The 15,928-nt window shown below is 37.0% G+C and overlaps 1 protein-coding gene across 1 annotated transcript in view; it reads right to left on the bottom strand.

Annotated features, from left to right (window-relative positions):
• The window catches only part of KLHL14 (kelch like family member 14), a 90,522-nt gene that overhangs the window by 2,690 nt on the left and 71,904 nt on the right, over positions 1–15,928 (bottom strand). Inside the window, exons 4-6 of the mRNA XM_054583850.1 lie at positions 10,466–10,544; positions 2,695–2,885; positions 2,457–2,615 (exon numbers count right to left, since the gene is read on the bottom strand). Coding sequence (XP_054439825.1) covers positions 2,457–2,615; positions 2,695–2,885; positions 10,466–10,544 — 429 coding nt within the window. The remainder of the gene's footprint in view (positions 1–2,456; positions 2,616–2,694; positions 2,886–10,465; positions 10,545–15,928) is intronic.

Here is a 15,928-nt window from a genome sequence, read left to right on the forward strand (position 1 = left end):
TAAAGCAAGCATTTTATAACTTATTAAAGTCCTTTACATAAATGAACCCATTTAATCCCATCAATCATCCTATTAGATAGTTATAATAACATTATATTCATTTTATAGATGAGGAAACTGAAGGGCAGACAGAATTAATTACTTGACTAAGTCACATGGTCAATAGGTAGATAGGCTGAGATTTGAATCCAGTGAACAGGCTTTGAAGTTCACACTTTTACAGACTGAACTATACTGATTTTCTTAAAGGAGCAGTTAACTCTCTCACAATGTTTTAATTAATTTAAATTTGTTGTTCAGCATATTCTACTTTTTTCATAGCCTGATTATATTTATAAACAGCTATGGTGATGTGAACCATTTCCAGTATCTACTAAGGATCAAGGTTTTGAGTAGGGGGCTAACTTCTACTGAAGGGCTTCTCTTCCCACTTCTGATAAAGTTTCTCAGTGGCTGGGGAAGTCACTAGGTCACAGAGAACAATTTAGGTTACTGGACTCTATTGGATCCCTGCTTTTAATTTAATGAGTCAAAAATCCCAAGTGGGAGCTTCATGGTCACTGAGCAAACTAAATCTTTAATGATTTTTTTCCTAGTTAAATGCATTGTGTAGGTATTTGCTAGCTGACAATTACAATGCACATAATATAATTACAAAAAATACTGGATTGTTCAAATTAATTGTGAGGGTAGACCCAAAAGTAAAAAGATTTTACTTTTTTTTTTTGAAGAGGCAGACAGAGTATTTCAGGTCACTGACTTTTTACATAAAGTAAGTCATATAGGTTTTCAAACAACAGAGCAATGTGCTTCCTGCAACTCTGTGGTATATTCCTTTCCTTTACCATTACGACAGGTGATAAAACATTTTTGAAGCATATATACCTGCAATGAGGATTTGGACACATCCCTGGTTCTAAGGGTCTAGTGGCACTGTATGAGAATATATGTGCTTTTTCTGGACCAAGTAAATGTCTTCCATTTGTTGACTGTAATTGTTACAACTACCAAGGAGAGGATCACTATCCCTTGTTTACAGACGTGAGATTAAGTGCCATGAGTAAGACCGCACAACTCTAAGTACAGCGCTGGGATTCAAACCTGAGCTTGGATGCAAAGTCCAGACCCTTTCCTCTACGCCACATCGCCTCCCTGAGCCAATCTAACTTGATGTATGTATACTACTTCTCATTTACTTTATTACCCAAATCTTCCCTGCCCAAGTATAACCATAAATATTATAATCTCCTAAAATAGCTAGGCATTCTGGTGCAAAGAAATCATATTTTAACACAGCAAGCTACAATGTCAATATAAAACATATTGGTGAAAAGGCATGATGTATGGGTTGACGTGAAGGAGCACCAGTGAAAGAGAAGAAGAATAAGAGGGAAGAGTTGCAGCAGTAAAGACAATTCTTTTCCACTGGTGAAAGCTTGAAGATGAGCGGCAGACCGAGACCAGGAAAATGACATTTCTGATTCAATATGAATATGGATATATTTACACAAAAATTATATTTATCTGGTCTTTATTACATTTAGGGGTATATATGTATTAAGGAAAATAGAAAAATGTCTATGTCTAACCTATTTTTAAAGATGGGTCTAATTGAAAAATAATGCACAGATGGCCCTTACCTACCATACCCACTGGCAGAGTTTTCCTTTATTTCCATTTCAAAGATTATGGAAGGTCAGAGCTGCAGATTTTAGAGACCAACCAGACCAGTTTCTTCATTTTCAGATGAGGAAATTGAGGCCCAGAGCATTTAATAACATTCTCAATATCATATATCTCTCTGTTTTTCTATCAAATTCGGTGTTATATAAATGCACATAAAGTTACATATATGCACATACTACAAAAAGCTGCAGGCATATACAAATATGGAGAAGGGAAGGAACCAAGACATGGCTCTAGAAATATTATGATTTAATATTTTTTTACTTAAAAAAAGCAAAGAGAAAAAATTTGAGAATTATAGATGGTTCTTAAAGAAGATAATTCAAAATTTAGACATGAAATTCTAAGTGTTTTCTTCAAGGAAAATCACATATTAGCTTCTTTGCACAGCAATGACTGAACTTTTTATGATTACTACAGAAAACAATTTTCTGGACAAAATCCTTTACTATAACTGATGAAAATGGATAAATTATTTTACTGAATTCAACATTACAACAAATTGTGCTTTCTCAGTTATTAATGCTTTCTTTTTTAAAATTTTCTATCGATATCATTATTCATTTCCTTAATGTGTGTGGTAACAAAAATAATCCTATCTGCAGAGGAGCCAAAATAAATGCTTGCCCAAGGGTACTGGTAATTCACACAGAGTAAATTTTATTTGGTCAACGTAGTTTTTGCTTGGTTAAATTAACTACGATTATCTAACGAGAAACCCCCTTAGCAAGAAACATAACATGCAGATATTATTGTGATTTAAAGAAGACCTTTCAAATGATTTCCTCCAATTGCATACAAGCGATCATTCATTACAGCCAAAGTGTGGATGGCACGTTTTGTGTTCATATCTTGTTTTCGAGCCCAGACATCCATCACGGGGTCATAGCAATATAGCCATGGGACATATTCTCCATTGTGTACACCCCCTGTGAATTAAACATACATACAGGTCAAGAAAGTGCCTTGGAACTGAACTTTGTAACAGAATGTGGAGGAATGACTTGCCTGAAATATATATTTTCCCGTTGTGCACTGCTCCTGCGTGAGCTGCCAGAGGCTGTGGCAAAGAGGACACATAACGCCATTCGTTCGTTTCTAGGTTATAGCACTCCACGCTGGACAAATAGCCGGTTTCATTCCTTCCACCAATAACGTATAAATGTTTGTCCAACCGGCATGCATAGAAACTGGCTCTTCTACAATGAAAACAAAAACCCACCGTAAATCACAAGAGGAGTCCAGTCAGTCAGGGAAAGGAAGCATATCAGCTTCAGAAAGGGTTGCAAACCTACATAAACACATACAGCTACCTTCTAAATCTGAAACCTTATACATTAATGATATGCATTGCCCATTCTGGATAACATTTCTGATATTAAAGTAGCAGTAGAGGAGCAAGCAGGTCACCAGCTCTTTGTTTTAGCTCTTTTTAATCTTGCTTTTGGTACACTGGTAAGGTGTTCATTAATGTTTGGGATATTTGGTAGCCCGTAAGGATATCACAGCTCAGTAAGACAAAGTAAAAAATGAGGTAGATAATGTAACAATAATAAATTATCTTGACATTCACTTTCTTTATGGTCCTTCAAGGGTCATTGTTCCCAATTTATAAGAGAACTACATCATCAAAATTTTTCTTCAATTATCTTTTTTTCTCTCTTTTCCTCCTAGTACTATGGCAAATAGAGAAACTTTTGTGAACTGAATATAGTGTTCAAATATTGCTGTGATATAATCCATTATAGGGATTTCATCTATGTAGTATTTAGTGTTGATTCTTACAGATATTTTACAAATATTTTTTAGTCTCTTTTCAAGAGAGGCTCTTTGATAAATTATCTCACTGTGCTGCCAAAAGAAAAATATGCAAGCTTAATGAAATCACTGGAGACAGGAAGACCAGTTCTGAGGTAGACCATAATCTGGGAGTGAGGTATTGAGGACATAAATTAGACTTTTAGCAGAAGATGTGGAAAGAAGTGACAAAAAAGATACTTTAAAGGAAGATGTAAGACTGGGTTACTAATAAGATATGAGAGCTGAGGGAGAATAAAGGTTCAGAGAGGACTCAAAAATTTGGAGTTTAGGAAGACTAGGTTGAAATCTTAACCAAACCTTAGACCATTTATTTCTTTTTTCTCATTGATGCTACTAGAATTATATATTCATAAGGATAACATGTGATTCAATACTGACAAAGTAGAATTGTTAAGTGCCAAGTCTCTTAGTGAATATAATTTATATTTGATGAATTATGGTCTTCATAAAAATTGATGCTAAGACGCTTGGGCGATGTCAATAGCAATGTGAGAAGTCCCAGAAGTTTTTATCAGGTAAACCTATACGGTTTGGAGAATTTCCAAGTTGTGTTTACAAAGTGCCCAAACCTCTGGGAAGCAGTATATAGCATCCTGATTAATAGTTTGATCTCTGGAATAAGATTGCCTCGCTCTACGATTTATTGGGTGTGTGGCCTTTGACATATTACTTAACCCCTCTTAGCCTCAGATTGCTCATCCACAACATGGGGTTATTTGCAAATACAAGTGTGAAGTGTTTGTTATAGTGTCCAGCATTGTATTCATGTTCATGGCCTCTCAGTTAATATTACCCAAATAAGTTTTTAAAAATCAGCCATCAAGATGTTTGCATATAAGCCACAGTGGGAAAATGGTGTAGAGGTTCCTCAGAAAATTAAAAATGGAAGTGCCTTATAACCCCGTGATTCTACTTCTGGTTATATACCTGAAGAAACCCAAAACACTAATTCAAAAGAACTTACATACCTGTATGTTCATTGCAGTGTTACTTCTAAGATTACTTAGCCAAGATTTGGAAACAGCCTAAGTACCTATCAGTAGGTAAGTGGATAAAAAAGCTGTGGTACTTACATACTACGGAATACTATTCAGCCATAAAAAATAATGAAATCTTACCACTTCCAACAGCATGGGTGGACCTAGAAGGTATTATGTTAATGAAATAAGCTAGGAAGAGAAAGACAAATGTATATGAATTCACCTATATGTGGAATCTAAAGAATAAAACAAACAAACAAAATAGAAACAGATGTATAGATACAGAGAACAGACTGATGGATGCCAAAGGGAGTGGGATTAGGGGGCTGGGTGAAAGAGATAAAGGATTAAGAAGTACAAAATAATCATGGAGATGTTAAGTAAAGCACTGGGAATTTAGTCAACAATATTGCAATAACTATGTATGGTACCAGGTGGTAACTTGAAACACTATGGGGAACACTTTGTAAAGTATATGATTGTCTAACCTTATGCTGTACACCTGAAACTAATAGAAAATAATGTTGAGCATAATTGAAAATAAAATTAAAAAACTATTTGCATGTAAATTTTTCTTAATAATTTAGGGATGGGGAAAAAGTAGGGATAGAGTATTGTTTAAGCATCTACTTTCATTGGTCATTGGTTAAATTACCAGCCATCATTACCTAAAAGACGAATCGTCAACAAGGATACAAAATAATATCAAGACCATTAACACAAATAATAATTAGTTAATAAATAATAATATAAGAATAAACTCTGTTTCATGTTTTCACAACTGTAAACCTACTTTTGCTCCCCTGTATTTTAAGTAAAAACAAATTCTTTAATATTTGTGTAGATAATTTATTACCATGTAAGTATAGTATATGTTATATATAGTGATGTATTCAGTTTTATTTTATTTCCAGTTTTATTGAGGTATAACTGACAAATATAGTTGTAATATATTTAAAGTATAAATTGTGATAATTTAATATATGCCTATATTGTAACAAAATTCTTACTATGAGGTTAATTAACACATCCATCACCTGACATAGTTACCCTCCCCTTCTTTTTTTGATGAGAACACTTAAGATCAACTTTCTCAGCAAATTTCAGGCATACAATACAGTATTAACTATAGTCACCATACATAAATTAGATCCTGAGAAGTTATTCATCTTACAACTAAAATTTTGTATTCTTTGACCAATCACTCCCCCTTTTCCCTACTCCTAGCCCCTGGAAACAGCCACCCTATTCTCTATTTCCTTAAGTTCAACATGTTTTGGATTCCACATATAAATGATATCATATAGAGTTTGTCTTTCTCCATCTGGCTTATTTCACTTAGCATAATGACTTTCAGTCTCAAATGGCAGGATGTTCTTCAACTCTATGGCTGAATAATATTCTATTGTATGCATATACCATGTTTTCTTTACCCATTTATCTGTTGACAAAGTTGTTTTCACATTTTGGATTTAGCGAATAAGGCTACAATGGACATGGAGTACAGCTATCTCTTCAAGATACAGATTTTGGTTCCTTTGGGCATATATGCAGTAGTGGGATTGTGGGATCATATGGTTCAGTTATTTTTTTATAGTCCTGAAATTGTTAGTATTAATATTAACTTTAGAGTAATATCTGGCTATGTTTGTTTTTTCTTTATTTTCTTGATGCTTTTGAAAAATATATGTCCTGTGGAGAATTCAGAAGGATGGTGAACAACCATGATGAAAGGAAGAGGAAGGGAAAAAGTAGGAGGGAGGATAAAGAGCAGGAGAGACAGATTTCACAAAGGAAATGTGGATAACCTGGGCCCATGTCTTCTGAGGAGTCCAAGAAGCCCTTCTGAAATTGTAATAAAATGTTGTATTTATGTGTTTTGCATATGTGTATTTTAGGAAAGAATATGGAGAAGGATTTTGGAGGAAACTTTAATCAGATTTGCAAAAGAGTGCAAACCTAAAAAATTTGGGACTTCCTTTACTCAAGGAGTAAAAACTCATTGAAATACCAAAATTAGGTTTAAAAACGATTGCAAAATTAAGTGCATACAGATGAGTTGCTGGTTCCTTTCATTTCTCTAGCCAGATTTCAATTGCTCTCTAATGAAATATGAAAGTCAAGATCATTTTACTAGTGATTTCACTTTCTCAGTTAAACTGTTTCATTGAAAAGACTGACGCACGTCTACAAGAATCTGTACGTAGATATTTCTTTGCACCAGGGACACAGGGCAGATCAGTGTCTCTCTCCCATATGATTCTATGTCAGGCCTCGGAGCCTCTGAAATGGTTTACTAATTTCACTAATGTGCCATTTTAAAATAATTTGGACGACGTGGGTTGTAAGGTGGTGAGTTTTCCTATGTATTATGTATTATTCTAAGAGAAAATGCCCATCAGTCATGACAAGTATTAAAACCCTTTATTGAAGTTTTAATAGTGAAGAATAAGAGAAAGATCTCTTTTTGAAAATGTGAACTCCTTTAATCTAGCATAAATTTCAATTTTCTCACTTTTCTTTCTTCTCCCCCTCCCTCCCTCATTGTGACAGCGAGTTAGCCTGCCAGAGCTTGCTCTCTTTTTAGCTGAGGTGTTCTTAATTTGATGCTCTATGTGTATTCCTAGCTTTATCCACAGAGTGTCACTGTTAGGATCTAAAGGGGAGGGGGCAAACACAAAAGGGTAGGTTTCACTTCCTGACGAAAGTGCATTTTTATATAGAAATTCCAGTAGGGAAGATTCTGAGTCTCTGACTTTATCCCTTGCCTGCCCAAAGTGAGAATTCATGAAATGCATTGTAGAAGCACTGGTTAATGGTCTGTCAGCAATTGTGAACGTCTGCTTGAGGCTCAAGTTTTACCATACCAGGTCTCTTGGAAATGCTCCCTGCCTGGTCTCTCCACGTGAAGATCATGCCTGGTTTAGGCTATTTAGGCTATTTTTGGAAAAGTAAGTTAAGATTATTAATGATTCCTTAATGGGATTACACTGTTTGTGTTTTAAATTGTTCATCTCTTCCTCTTACAACAGCCCTCTTACCCCACCACAGGCAATATTCAATGTATTGACATAAGTTAAAAAGGACTAATACAAGTTCTACAAACACGCATTGAATCCTGGGTATTGTCCATGTCTGTCCAAGTCCTTTCTTACCCTTAGGGTGGTCAGTTTATATCCTACAGCATGAGATTGAATTATTACAACTTTATCTCAGCTTCAATTTTTGAGTTTCATCACTGCTTTAAAACAATAGATTTTTCAAAGAGAATATTTTCTCACATTGTTTCTTGTAGGTTTCTAGAAACAAAATAGTTAAATTTGGAAATTTTCTGATGCATTTGCTTCTAGATTTCACATATTCTGTAAAACATATGCTTTGTTTTTTTTCTCCAAACTGCTTTTTCTGTTTCTTTTTTTCCCCCTAGACTAGCTAGGGAGTATGATCTCCATAGGAATAATAATTAAAATGTCTATTTTTATTTAAAAAAGTAAGGTCAATGAAGCATTTCTATTGATTCAAGTTTTTCTTTTTGCTCTCTTCTTCTATCTGAAGACTCAAATCCAAACAATTCATCTGCATGCTATCTAAATTCATATTTTTATTTAATCATTTCTGTCAGTAAATTCATAGATAGCAGGCTGGCAATTCATGAGTGGACCCATGGCTCAGGAAGTCTAGAGGCAATGCGCCCATTTCCCAGCTGGATTGGGATGGTTCTCTGCACTCTTTTGGGTGCTCCAATTAGGTAAGATACCTTAGGAATCTGTACAGCCAGTTCCATAAAAATGTGTTACCCCAGAGCATTTTACAACTTCTTTCTATTATTTTCAATCAGTTCAGTAATTTACCAGCAGTTTGGTAGCAGCTAACGGATGTGGGGTGGGGTGGAGAACTTCTGGTGAGTGATTTATAAGCTACACAATGCAAAATCAACTCAATGAAATGTTTAAGAAAATTATTATCTGATCTGAAACCTGTCTCATATATTTTAGTTTTTCTTCTTTGTTTAATCACCAATTAGACCACGCTAGTAACTGATTGTACTTGCTATTTTGAATGGAAGTTCAGCAATGACAGAAAAATTTCATTTTAAGTTATGGATTGCTGCCGGGGTCGGCCACCCCATAGGAGAGACAAAGCTGGAAGATTGACCGGGCAGCTATGAGAGCTGCCTTTTTCCATTCTGCTCTGTTAGGAGCTCTTTATTTGGTCTATCGAGTTGATTGTTCTAAATATAAAAAAAAAACAAACTTCTCTTACTAGGGACCTGACATGATATACCATAATGACTTAGAAAGAAACGTTAAACAGTCCATCCTGTCAACGGTGGCTGCCGGGCGCCGTCAGACCATGGCAGGTCTTTTTATCAGGTCAATGAGCTGCTAAAAATTGTCTAAGTAAGACCCTGCCATGATAGGCCATGGTGCCTCAGAGGAAGTCATTATAGAATATCAAGTAAACAATACACATTTGAAAAAAAATTACTAATTAGGTTTTGCAGCAATACTTCTCATCCTTAGGGGCTCTAGAATGAGATAATTGACCGCGACGTGAGTTATGCCTCCCAAATCCAAGGCGTGAAGGTTAATTATCGTGGTGTACAGCCCCCAGCAAAGGGGGCCGGGGTGATGAGATGCTGACATTTCAAATATGTTATTGATGTTTATTTTTGAAATATTGTTTAAGGAAAACTTTTTTGAATGGTTTTGACTAAAGGGTCAAGTGATGGCAGTTATAATAACAGCAACCAGGAAACAGCCCCCAGGAGGAAGGAACAAAGAGAAAGACATCAGGAGGTTTTTAAGTATCCCTGCATATAAGCAGGAAGATTGAGAAGTTTGTCAGGACATTAACTTAGAATAATTTCTTGGGGTACCTTAGAATTAGACATTCCTAAAAGTGCCTGGGTACTTTTAATATGTTGTGCCTCATTATTTTCAGTGTATAGCTTTTAGTCTCCTGAATGAACATTTTAATTATTTATATGGAATAGAAAGTTAGTTTCTTTACAGCATAGAGTCATAGTCTTCCTGTGGTAATGTCCATTTTTGAAAGAATGATTTGATCAGAAAATTTCTTTTTCACTTGGAATTTATAATTAAGGATCTAATTTGATCTCTGCAATCAGGTTGAATGCTTAAAAAAGGAAATTTTAAGGTGAAGGGTCATGAAAGAAATAAGAATATTTATCATTTAAGTAATTCAATTGAGAAAATAGGCTGTAGGTTATTGTTCCTATTATAATGAAGAATTTGCTTAAGAAGATGTCGAGGTATTATTTGAAAAGAACCAAGTGTTCAAAACTAAGCATGCGAATTAACATAGGCATATCAAGACACGGGCTTATGCCTAAGTAACAGTCAGGAAAGCCAAATAGGTATAAATGTAGTTGTCATCTTGTCCTTTGGTGCTAGGAGAATTGGGTGAGACAAACACTGTACATAAAAAATGAGAGGATACCTTGCAAAACTGTGTTTTTTTTTACAGCTAACAAATGACCTGTTCTTGTATGTATGATGGAAAGATATTTGAAGAGGCAAATGTAAAGGATTTGAGTCAGTGAGACCTGAAAATTTTAATATTAAAATTTCTTCATTAAAATGCACACCCCTGTGAGAAGAGTGTTTTATATTTCAATTGTAGGATTTAAATATGTCATACATAACCAAGGAGAGAGGGATAGCCAGTAAGTGGTAGCTCTGCTTGCCAAAAAAATCAAAGCAATGTAGTAAAGGAAGAAAAGTCATACAATTTTTTTTCTTCCTACATTAGGATAAATAACTGACTTTTTAAAAATTATTTTTCTCCATTGAGTTGATAAGGCAGTCAATCTACATTGGCCCAGCCAAGTTTTGTATTTCCCCCCATCTGCCTCTCATTGATTCCATTTAACATACCTTAACATGGAACCAGTCAGCCTCATGCTCCCTGTAAAGCAGCCACAAATGTTTCAGACACAAGAAATAAACGCTTACCTTTCTTGCATGGGTGGAAGTTGTATCCAGCTATTAAATCGGGGATCATATCGGCTGACAAAATTGGTACTGTGTTTTCCTGTAAAAATATATTTGAGACACTTAAAACTTAGATTTCATTGTTGTTTTCCACATTTGATAGTATTTTATAAGATGCCTCTGTTCTCAGGTTTAACAAGTAGATGAATTAAGAAGAGGGAGCATCTACCACGGTGTGAGAAGTGATAAAGTCAGCAGAAGAATAAATGAGCTACCCCCAAGGTTTTCCTTTTTTTCTCACTTCTCCTCTGTCCTTTTTTAGAAAACAAGTTAGAATAAAAATAAATCCACCATAATAATAAAAGATAGTATGTTTCTCAAACCAATTTTATCCCAAAGTTAGGTTAACAATTTCTGGGGTTTGGTGATTTTATGCTTTCAACACATGAAGTTACTGCCTATAAATAATCAGTTCCAGAGACTACCCTGCATGATATCTCTGATTAGAGGGTTGCTTTTGTTTGCCTTTTTTTTTTTAATGAATGAATAATTCTGGCAGCGGTAGAGTCCACTCTCTAACCAGAGAAATAACAGCAATCACTACAATAAGAGTTTTAAGGAAATCAGTTTTAATGTATGTGTGCTGTGTAAGTTCTGTGTGTGTATTTGAGGAAAGTACAGTTGCTGTGACCTATTGCAGGTACAAGCGCTGAATGGGAATTGTGAGTCCTTGGAGCTAGTTAACCAGCTTATCTCCTCTGTTGCACCTAATAAGCACAGTAATGCCTCTGAGGTTTGAAAATCATTCTCATTTTACATACAGGTCGACACAAAGAAATGGAAGCCAAAGAGTGCATTCCATTTTCTGTGTAGCGCCTAAGATGACAATCATCTAAAGCACCTGAAGTCTTAACTCAAAAAGCCTGCTTTTTGTCATGTATGTGTAACTTACCCATTAAAATATAGGTACCAAACTTGGCCACAGGAATAAACAGAAATGAGTGAATGTGCCATGTGTGCATGCATGTTTTCACATAGGTATGTATACAAAACACAATTATTAATTGAACAATTATATATTAGGCATTTATTATGTATCTTATTGTTCTCGCTTCTTATTGTTCTAGCTTCTGTTCTATATTCTGAGACTATATTGGGGAAAAAAGGGCCAAATTCCTGTTTCGGTAAACGAATAAACAAATATATAACGTATTATCAAGTAGAGGAAGATTCTACAGAGCGGAGGATGGTTTAAGTAGAATGGCCACAGGTGCCTGGCAAGCCCTGCGAGTATCTGCAAAATGAGCCGCTCTGGCAGTGAGGCCGGCGAGTATAAAGTCCCTGAATTCAAAACCAGCAAGGATGCTGGGGTGACTTGGACAGAAGTCAGAGAGGTGTAAGGTCCAGAACAGCGTGCCCCATGGTCTAGTATAGGATTGTGCCTTTTGTTATAAAAGAACAATACGGAGGCACTGGAGGTTTTTGAACAATCAAGGAATATGGGCTCATTTATCTTTTACAAAGATTACTCTGACTGCTACGTGAAGAGTAGATTATAGAGGGGCCACCCTTGGAGCGGGGGAGCCCTCAGGGGGTCACTGAATAAAGGTGCAGGCAATGAGATATGGTCAGGTTTGGGGTCTATTGTATGGAAACACCTAAAAATTATTTGCTAATTAATTATTAGTATGAGATAAAAGGGAATTAATTAAGGAAGTTTGCCAGGTTTTCAGCTTGAGTAACTAAAAACCTGGATTTCAGGGAAGACCAGGCAGGATTAGTTTGGAGTTGGGGAGAGAAGTCATGAGTTCTGTTTTGGACTTAACCTTGAGAAGCCTGCGGGACCTCACAGTGGACGTACCTGGTAGGACATTGGCTAACTGAGGGTGTAGGTGCAAATTTGGAGGCTATTATTCCAGAAATATTATTTAAAGTCATAGAACAGAATGGAATCCCTTTAGGGTGAGGGTATATAAATGGAAGGTAATATAAATCCTGGGAATTAGCCCTGGGTTAGAGAAGGAAAACTAGCAAAGGAAAGAAATTGGCAAAGATAGGAGGAAAAGTGTAGGACTTTGGAAGCTGTGTCAAATAGTGTTTCAAAATGGGGCATTAGCACCTGAGAACTGACCCTAAGATTCGGCAGCATGGAGGCTGCTGGTGGCCTTGCCAGTGTCGTGCCTGTGGGAGGGAGGGAAGGAAAGCCTTAGTGGGGACTCCTCCCTGGTGACTGAAATGGGAGAAAGCAGAGAAACTTCTGCCCTAAAAAGAAGATTACAGCCAGAGGATGCCACATCCAGAGAAACTTTTATTTGCTTGTTTGTTTTTTAAGTTTGGGAGGATTGGAAGGTGCTTGAGCAAGCAAGAGGGTATAAAGGATAGGCCTTAGATTGGACCAGAAACAGTAATAGGAGAAAGGATAGAGTAATAAGTGCATAGATTGGGTAGTAGCAAGATAAAGATTTTTAGCTTCCGATCTCTCCTATTGTAATGGAAGTAAAAAGATAACCTATCCACTGCGAGTGAAGAGGGAGGTTTTGGAGAAAGGCTTTGAGAGAGAAGGTGTGGAATGGTTAACCTGGAGGGTGGGAGGGTGCGCTGACCAGGAAAATTAAGTGGAGGTAGCCAGTAATGGTGCATTAGTCGTCAGAGTGGCTGTGTGGCTTTCTATATCCACATTTAGTTGCTCAGGGGCAGGGGAGAGGTGGAAAAGAGTGGATTTAACCAGGACCAAGGCCTCACTAGATACGTGTGAAGGATGGAGGGGGACACAAGGATTGCAGGTGTATGTGTTAGTGTGACGGATGATAGGGCTGAGCAATAGAGTATAAACTCAGTAAGGAAGGGAATAAGAACAGGAGGGGATAGGGACAGCGAGAAAGTGGTGGGGTCAAGTAAGCAGGTGGCATTATCAGGAAAACAGTGGATAGCTGCCACAAAAAGGGGCAGCAGGTGGTAGGATCTGGAGACATCCTTTATAGTGGTGAGTTTTAATGGTGCGGGACTGGCAGTGAAGAGGAAGTCCAAAAGTTACCTGCTTCCAATAACAAGAAGAGTGAGAAGGTTGGAAAACCCAGTCCCCATTAAGAGAGGGTGGCTGGGGAAGTAGCCAGGTTATGATTAGAAGAGAAGTGGAAAGAAGCATTCAAAGGAGAGTTTAAGGACTATTGGGATTTTGTTGGTGTGAGATCATGAGTTTCAAGGATCATGCGGGAGGATTCGAATGATCTAGTTAGGTGGTAACTGAGGTTTTATTTGGGGATGTACAGAAAGAGTTAAGAGTTCTTGGATTGAGAATAATCCAGAAGATTTGGATTCTACAAAGAGAGGCTCCATCACAAGGAACAATGATGTCTAGTTGGTTTACAAAGGGAATCTTTGTAGAGAATGTTTCTCTATGAAATCTTGTTTAGAACTTCCATTTGGAAGAAGACGTCTGCCTCCTCTCTGTAACAGGGCAGAGATTGCCTTCACATGCTGAGCAGTGGTGGTAGAAACTGGAATGCTTGTCTCTGGTAGTAATGGTAGTAGCCTTCACTCAGGGAAAAGGCTATGCAGGATCTGGTGTGATATGCATGTGAGATAAAAGAAGTTTCCAGAGACAGGGTCAATGGTACCAAAAGGGGCAAGGATGGATTGGGGAGCTAAAAAGTAGGAAGACATTCTGGAGTTGGCAAAGGATGTGCAAAGAATGTAATGAACCTCAGAGGGGATGAGTGTGGTGGAATGAGGGACGTGAGACTGAATAAGGTTATTCACTCCATCCTCGTGGCTTCCAATGAGACCCTATTAGCAGCTTGAGAGTGCTGGCCACATCCAGTGGAATTCTGGATTACTCTTCACTGTTTTAGTTTTTTTTCTTATCTTTTCCATTTTTTTCTTAACTCTTTTTCCTTTTCTTCTCTTTCTGTGGTAATTCCCTACCACCAGGCACCATTGTTGACTGTTACTTAAGTGATAGGAAAAATGTAGCAAGGGGTGGCAGTTTTCAGCCAGTGGTGGAGTGGAAGAAAATGGGATGGAAAGGAAGTCCCCACGAGCAGTATTTTGGGAGTCAGTCATCAGCAAGTGACCAATGTAAATTGGTTCTCTGTAAGCTGGGGCACTGATGGAATATATGCATATATATTAGAATATTATAGTGGATTTCTATCACTAATGACATGAAGGAAGTTAATAGGAGTTAATATCTATGGCTAAGGAGAAAAAAATATATCCTGTTTATATTTCCAGTAACTAACATGTTTTAAAACTTTAAATTTTGGTCTTATAATCAAGACAATTGATAAATAAATTTGTGTCTTATGAGTATGTATTTGTGTTTTATGAGCAAATACTGAAATTTTCAATTTTGTATTTCATTAAAAGATATGCATCTCAGGCACCATTTTCATAAGAACTGAAGTTTAAGTAGATTCCATCTTTGGAACTGACATATACATAATATTTCAACCTGTGGATTTTTAATTTTTCCTCCTTGCCAGAAATGAAATTAAAACATGCTATATGCTTTCTTGGGATTATTATCCTTTGTAAATTTTGGTATCAAATGCTTACTTTTTGATTGCTTGAGGTATTATATGAAAATCCCATATTTTTGAGATGATTTATTTCCTTTTTGGTTTCCTAACTGGGGAATGATGAAGAGGTTTTTTTCTAGAAAGCGAGAACCACTTGCCATTGTGAAACAATACAGATTTAACTTCACAAGATCAATGAAAAAAAATGACTTGTTTCATATCTATCCAAATACATATGTTTGTCTGAAAAGACAGTGTAGTATCGTGGTTTAAAGACTAAGGCCCTGGAGTTAGACAGACCTACATTGAATCAGCTCAGTTTCTTGCAAGCTGTGTGACCTAGAAAGTTACTTAATCTCTTCAGGCTTAGTCTCTTCATGGTAGAAATAGAGCAATCATGGAGTAGGCCTCACAGGATGGTTGTGAGGATTAAGTGAAACGATCAGGTGAGTGCTTAGCAAAAAGTTCCTGGCAAACATGTGTACTCAATAAATATTACGACTAATGCTAAAAAAAAAGGGGGGTCAGCTGTGGTTTACCAGATGGCTGGTACACAAAGCTACATGGAAAATATTGAAGGGATTGCAGTGAATGCGTGTTTCGGTTGCTGGTCCAGATCTCTTTACCAGACTGGTGTCCTCATTTCCTACCTGCTGTGAGTGTTGGGTGCTCATGGTCACAGTGCACCCCCTCTGGAGAACTGCCCGCAGCTGAACAGGCTACCTCCCTGCTCGTCCTCATCCAGCACCTGGGAGAAGGCCTCAGCTAGAGACCGACTGATTGACAAGAGGGTCTGCTTGCCTCACAGTGTAACAATTCTCTGTATTTAGGAGGGCCACTCAGTGGCTCATCAGCATTTTCCCAGATGTATACTAAGTGACTTCACATGCCAAACAAGCCAGGGACAGCATGTCTCAGCATTGCAGGTGGAACGCCCAAGGCTTTAAAAAGGGTCTCACAGAAA

Source organism: Pteronotus mesoamericanus, unplaced genomic scaffold, assembly GCF_021234165.1.
Source record: "Pteronotus mesoamericanus isolate MK-2021 breed Mesoamerican mustached bat unplaced genomic scaffold, CSHL_Meso_final contig_74, whole genome shotgun sequence".
NCBI lineage: Eukaryota > Metazoa > Chordata > Mammalia > Chiroptera > Mormoopidae > Pteronotus > Pteronotus mesoamericanus.